A 6,697-nucleotide genomic window follows, 5' to 3' on the forward strand; every position below is an offset into this window, starting at 1 on the left:
TCTGTTTGCAGACATACTGGATTATTCTTTTGCACTTTATCTCTCGGAGTCACCTCCACTCTCAGTAAGTCAGATTAATTCCATAAATTGGAAATGAGTCACGTGGAAAATATACTTTCTCAATACACAGATTTCCATGTAAAAGGTGAAACATGAACTGTCCCACCTAAGTTCTGGGCTTGCACAGACCTGCTCTGCAAAAGAAACATGTGGTCACAGCTGCAGTCTGCATTCACTATGGGTGGTCTTGAGGTCCTCCCTAAACTGCATAGATTAAGATAATTATCTTGCTTTCTATCAAAAGAATTCATTATGCCAAGTTGGCCTGTAGAAGGAGGCTAGTCTCTTCTGTATTTTATCAGATGTGCATAATCTATATGATCATCGATACTAAGTGAAAGATCTGTTTGGAATTGAAACTGAGTGATGCTGGAGGGTGATCCTGAATGCACAATGAGCAGTGGAGGCACCAGAGCCCGGTGTGGATGCTTAGCAGCCTACCACATTGAGCAGGCACTGCTCAGCCACCTGTACATACACATCTCCTGAGATCTCTCTCCTTAATTGAAGGTGATCGTGTCCATCTAGTATAGCACATGCCCTGGAAGGACAAAAGCTACCTACAGGAGCTGTGGTGATGACTCCCAGGTTAGAGCATCTGCTGCTCTCTCAGAAGAACCACATGGTCCCTAACAATCATCTACAATGGGGAATGCTATTCCCTCTTTTGGATCATGAGGGAAATGCACTCAGGAGTGGCCCAGACATACATTTGAAAAAAAAAGATCCATTGAGTTAAATGATAAAAATAAATATAATCAGCAACAATAAAAAACACAGCATATGAATGATCAAGTGAAACAGCACCTATAAAATCCTATTTCCCAAAATGACGTTGATGGTCATTATCTTTGTGGTTTAATACTAATGCTGTATTGTAAGAAAAACTGAGGCACATGGTTCTCCATTAGGATTATTCTATATTCCTTTGTGTAAGTTGTCATTTTTTCTGCAGCTCTACAGGCATGCGTGTGTGTTACTCAATATCTGGTGCACACAGTCAATAAGGAATGTGTGTTGTAGACTGATATAGACTAGGATGAGCAGAATACATGACAGCATGGATACAGTATGTCAGTGATTACATCATAAAGTGTGTGTCCATAAAAAAAGTCACATTATCCACACAAAAGACACTATCACCCCGTGTACAGCTTGGTGGCTTTAAATTCCCTATTTACTCATGCTGCCTGGACCATGCAAAGATCCATATCCAGCTGTCAGTTCTAAGTCTACAGGAGGGGAAAGGACCCTTGAATAAGATGGTCTTAAGAGTCAAGAGTTACAAATCAATTTTTATTCATAAGGAATACAATTTACAAAAAACAGGCATAAAATGAACAACTAAAATGGTATAAAAATGAAAAACAGTAACAAGAATATATAACTATGATATAACAAAAAGAAAACTTCAATGAAAATCATAACCAAAAATATTTCTTAACAGCATTTTCTTAATGAACATTTAGAAACACAGTTGTAGTGCTGTTTCTCCTCTAGGGAGATGTCAAGGCAGTCCCCTCATTTGTCTCTCAAATGGTGTTGTCGGTATGAGAGAGGAGAAAGACCTCAATGAGACAGGCTGGCATACGGATACATAAATTTAGGGTCTCTATACAATGAGGAAATTAACTGAGAAGAAGAATATTCTCCCCAAAAAAGTCTTTGACTGTTGAGGATTGTCGTCAGCAGGGAACTCCTGACAGAGAAACTCACTCTTCAGGGGGCTGTCTTCTTGGGATCTGTCCTATTCCATGTCTCCTGCAGTTCCTGAGACCTGGGAGGAGAAGGCAGCTATTAAGACACTGATTTGGTGGGGACACGCATACCAGGTGTCAAGTTGCTGCCTTTTGTCCCTTCAGCTGCATTGGACAGACAGCACTGATCTTTTCACTGAAATCATTGCTGATATCTCTGCAGCCTGGGGAAAGTCACCAACAACCCTCACAGTACTGTGGGAGAACAAGCTGCTCCTCAAACTTCTACCAGTGATAACCAAGAACGGGGAAAGGAGAAGAGACCTAACTGGGTTGCAGGAAGAAAGTAGAAGGCCACATGATACTGAGATCAAAGCCAATGACCAGGACTCATTTGCCATTTGCACTTGGTTCTTATCCCTACAAGGTGCTTCCAACCATCACATGACCCCTGTATGACCTTTGTCACACGACCAAGAACTCGTTCAAAACTCTTCATAGCATCCAATCTGTAATAGGGAGATGCAGTCATGTGATATGTTATTCCTCTGTCACCATTTCTGGACTGCAGTTACAAAAAGGGCAGAGAAGTGTACTTGCCCATAATTCAGTTTCTGAAAAGTGGTTAACATCCCAGAATACTTGTGCATAGACAGAGCAATGAATAACTCTATCACATGAGGTGGGTGACTGATTGGGTGTGGGGAGATTAGAAAGGTGATAGGGGAAGCAAAGATGTATCCAATAGGCAAATGGTATCAGACATTGTTAATCTGACTCAGCTGCTTGTTCCTACCACATTTTGCTGGGTCTGGAGGTTGCTGGTCTTCTCCTGTTCGTCTTCAGCATTCGGGTTCAACTCAAACAAATATCGCTGTAACTCCTTGCTCTCCTGCTTCAATGTGACCAACTTCTTCTTCATACATGCCTGGTCCATCAGGAGCCGGCTGTGCAGGTTGCTGGAAACACACTCTGCATAGTAAGATCCGAAACCTCTTCCTCCCATTCCAACTGCCAAATCCCCCAAAGTCCACCAGGACCCAGATACCCATAAAGACTTCCTAGAGTACATCTCCATACATGTAAGGCTGCTGCACAAACAGCAAATGGCCAATCCAGGGAAGAATAAATTGTTTCTGTGACCCAAGCACCAATAAGAGTCCATGTCTCTCCAAAAGAACAAGGGATCTACAACTACCCATGAGAGCCCAATGCATCGGGGCAACATCAATTAGTAGGCGGCAAATAACCACAAGAGGACAGTAGAACCAAGGGAGGTCATGCAAACCATGTGGTCCACACATTGAGCTTTGTTAAACCTGGTATGACCCCAGAGCCGCACGTTGGCCTAATAACACTCTGATGCCTGAATCAGTGTAGTTCTATCCAGAGCCTTCTAAAGATGCATAGACACTGTGGTGATAACTGACAGTCTCTTATGGAACTGAATCTGAGTCCAAAAGACCCACGGCACAGTGATATTTAAACAGCAGAAGAGATGGACCCAGAGCTACAGGCTCTCCAGTCCAGAACAAAGAGAGGCGGGAATGGATATTCCACAAGTGATGGGCCCTTCTGACAAGTACTTACCAATAGAAGTTAATCTCCTTCTTGAGCTCCTGAAATTTCTCACGATGTTCAATGTTCTTTGTGTCTAAGTTGTGCAGTAATGACATGACCTCTTTCTCCTTTATCTTCAAGTTTTCATAAAATGGATTTGGCCTGAAGTAGGGGCTGGCCCCAGGAAGATAGAACCCAATGAACATCGAGGTTTAGGATTATAGGAACTCAGGCTGTGTCCTGTACTACCCCAACCCTGGAAGGACACTTTCTGAATTCTACATATTTGGATCTTCTTCAGCTTCAGAAACTTGGAATTGTGTGCCCAGGACAACAAAAACTAAGCACCCAGATAAAGGGTTCCCTGGCTCACTTTTTTCAATCAGGAGGGCTGGATCTGCATTCAAACCTGTTATGCTGTCAAGAGCCTAGGCCACAGAGCTTACCCAACCACACACACACACACACAAACACACACAGACACACACACACACACACACATCCAGAAACCTCTGATTTCATTTTTCCTGTTTTGACAAATGGAATGCTACAAGCCGAATAACTAATATTCTAGAGGCAGACAGTACACATAATTCTGGAGATGAGACCAGATATTGCCACAAACTTATAATCTGCCCAAGGCATACAAATGTATAGACAAATGTGACTACACAGGCAAAGAACTGTGCTGTTCTGCACACACAGACACACAAACTGGGGCACCCCCACAAGAAAAGAAAAGTAAGGTCTCCAGCTCCGAAAAAAAGAACCAAAAAAAAAAAAAGAAGAAAAGAAAAGTAAACAGACTCAGAGAATGAGAAAGAGAGACAAATATGGAAAGAGCACAATGAGAATCAGTAGAAATGCATGCACCATTACTGTCTCAGAGTGTAAGGCACAGAGACAAGAAGGAGCAGGCCAGAGCCTCAGGCCTTCTACTTAAGCATTGATATGAACACTGTGGGACCTGTCACCTAAGGCTGCTGCCAGGAGATGATAGTGTTCAGTCACCTTCCTAGCAAGTACAAACACTCTCCACAAACACACAGCACCTAGAACCTTGCAAAACTACCACCTGTCAAGGGCTTTCCAATTGTACACTGGGAACTCATGCTCCAGTGACTTTATCCCTGAGTTCTTCACTCAGATTGCAAGTTCAGATTTTCAACAGGCAGAATCAGAGAGTCCATTTTCAATCTCACTCCTCAGTAAGGGTCAGGTTCTGAATCTCCTCTCTATGGGAGATGAGGTTTAGAACAAGGTCGTTTGTTTGGAGCAATGCATACCTCTTGCTCATGGATCCACCTGTCACATAAAGGAGGCGATCTGTCAGCTCATTTCTCTCCTTGGTAGTTAGCTCCAGTTCTCTATTCAGCCTCTCCTCTTCCTCGTTGGCCTGCACCTTGTTTAGGACATTTTCAGGGGATGACGTCTGTCTGCAGGCCGCTGTAGGTAGAAGAACACAAGTGAACCTGCATGGGGCGAATGCATAGAGCATACACAGACCACAGTGAGGTCCAAACAGGAGAACATGCTTGGAAGCCAGTGTCACTGCAAGGAGTTTGGTCTATGTGTAAGAGGCATCCTAAGTGGATCACAGTTCCCCCACTACTATATAGAGACCAAGAGATGTAAGCAGCCAGGTGTTCCCTATGCCCGCCCACACAGGCTTACAAGTACCAGAGAGATGCCTTCTCCAGGATTATTATCAGGTACGCAGGCTACAACCTGGTTTCAGGACCCTCACCCCTCTGGTTTCAGAAGTCAGATCATCAATTCAGCATCCACAATGAATTGATTGATCAGGGATACTCAGACATCCTACACTGTTACTCTAGTCCAATAACTTTGCATTAAAAAGTCATGTAGGGGGAGGACATGGTCAACAGATTTATTAATTCCCCCTACTGAAATGACAAATGCCCCAGAAGTGCCAATAGGTTACAGGCTCTTTCTCTACCTGCTCCATATAGTTTGGCTACTGTAGAAAAATATCTGCCACACAGAACCTCTAATATATGAAGGTAAGATTGGCCCCGTCAGCCAGAGGTAGTCAAAGGAGTTCTAAGAATATAAGGTCATGCCAGGAGCACAGTTCTCTCCCTCTTACTACTGTCAGATAGTCACTGAATTTAAAGAAGCAATGAAAGTGAAGTACATTGATGCCCTGTTTAATTCAGAAAAGTTATACCCTCCATGACTACTTATGGTGTTATTATATCAATTTAACATACCGAATGCACTGTAAAAGTAAAGACTAGAAGTTCACCCAATAATAGCATAGGCATTGCCATATCCTCCATGTGGTTATGGAGAAACTAATAATGTGAAAACCTTGACTTTCAGGAATTGTGATAATCATGGAATTCAATATCTGTGGAGATGTTCCAGTGGTTGTGGCCCATTGCTATAAAGGCCAGCTGAAGGCCCCCACACTCACCCCTGAGAGGAAGCTCAACATACACTGCCCAGAACTTACTCCACATTCCCCATGTCCTGTGTCCATCATTACCTTTAGGTTTCATTTGCTTCACTCTAGACTCTTCTCTATCAACATCAACTCTCCCAAAGCGCCTGAGAAGACCGGCAAACATGCCTGTGGATATATCGTTTGGACACTAAGAGAAAAAGTAGGGAATTGGTTGTCACAACGATACTGGTGACATCACAGGGATTCCAAGGTCTCTCTAGGAGACAATAGAATGTCCACGAAGGGCCGGCTGATGTCACGGAGAACAGACTTTGCCTCCCTGCTAATGTTCTCCTTGTACTGAGCAAAAGCTGATGTGCCCTTTTCAGGAGACTTCCCTGTGGCATAGCCACTGAGCACCACATGCTTCCAAAGCCAAATTTGGCTCTAGGCTTGATTGGAAAAACCTAAGTCATTGCTATGTACCTAAATGAGTGCTTCCTCCCCGATCCCTGCACAGAAATGTTTCATCCTACCTCAAATTCTCCTCAGTCAGCAATATTACCCATTAAAGATTACTGAGAAATCACACCAGTTCCTATAAGTAGCCAAAGACGTCTCCTGTCTCATCATGTGCAGGTGCATGAAATCACACCCAGAAATAGCCTGTAGGGTAGGTTGCAATGTGGGTGTGTGTTATAGGTACAACCTGAAGCTTTGTGCTTAACATTTAACAGTTGCCACCGGATTCCTTAGGAGAAAGAATTGCATTCATTATGGTGCTGGCAACAATGTGGTGATCTGTTAGCAGAGGAAACTGAAATATTGGATCCACCAGTGAATGCACCCTCAGGCTGAGTGTGGGGCTCTCCTCTCTGCACCTAAGTTACCAAAGCAGGATTGCTTACAGGCCTCTCTAAGCTATAACGTCTGATTTCATCTGAAAAATAAAATAGTCAGCAGATGTGTG

At 43.4% G+C, this 6,697-nt stretch overlaps 1 protein-coding gene across 1 annotated transcript; it reads right to left on the bottom strand.

Moving 5' to 3' along the window:
* Positions 1-1,342: 1,342 nt before the first annotated feature.
* LOC134483501 (disks large homolog 5-like) lies at positions 1,343-5,949 on the bottom strand. Its single transcript, XM_063278744.1, has 5 exons — positions 5,830-5,949; positions 4,604-4,763; positions 3,348-3,491; positions 2,554-2,716; positions 1,343-1,837 (listed from the first exon to the last, which is right to left on the bottom strand). The coding sequence occupies exons 1-5, from the start codon at positions 5,909-5,911 to the stop codon at positions 1,808-1,810; spliced, it is 579 nt and encodes a 192-aa protein (XP_063134814.1). The 5' UTR covers positions 5,912-5,949; the 3' UTR covers positions 1,343-1,807.
* Between the last annotated feature and the right edge of the window lie 748 nt (positions 5,950-6,697).

Source organism: Rattus norvegicus, chromosome 19 (genome assembly GCF_036323735.1).
Source record: "Rattus norvegicus strain BN/NHsdMcwi chromosome 19, GRCr8, whole genome shotgun sequence".
Taxonomy (NCBI): domain Eukaryota; kingdom Metazoa; phylum Chordata; class Mammalia; order Rodentia; family Muridae; genus Rattus; species Rattus norvegicus.

What these genes read in the sequence shown, in the direction of transcription:
- LOC134483501 (XM_063278744.1), bottom strand. Translation starts at nt 5,911, where the DNA reads ATGTTTGCCGGTCTTCTCAGGCGCTTTGGGAGAGTTGATGTTGATAGA. An exon ending in GAAGCAAATGAAACCTAAAG is followed by an intron (nt 4,764 to 5,829) that starts GTAATGATGGAC and finishes TTCTACCTACAG; the next exon opens with CGGCCTGCAGACAGACGTCA. An exon ending in GGTGGATCCATGAGCAAGAG is followed by an intron (nt 3,492 to 4,603) that starts GTATGCATTGCT and finishes TCCTGGGGCCAG; the next exon opens with CCCCTACTTCAGGCCAAATC.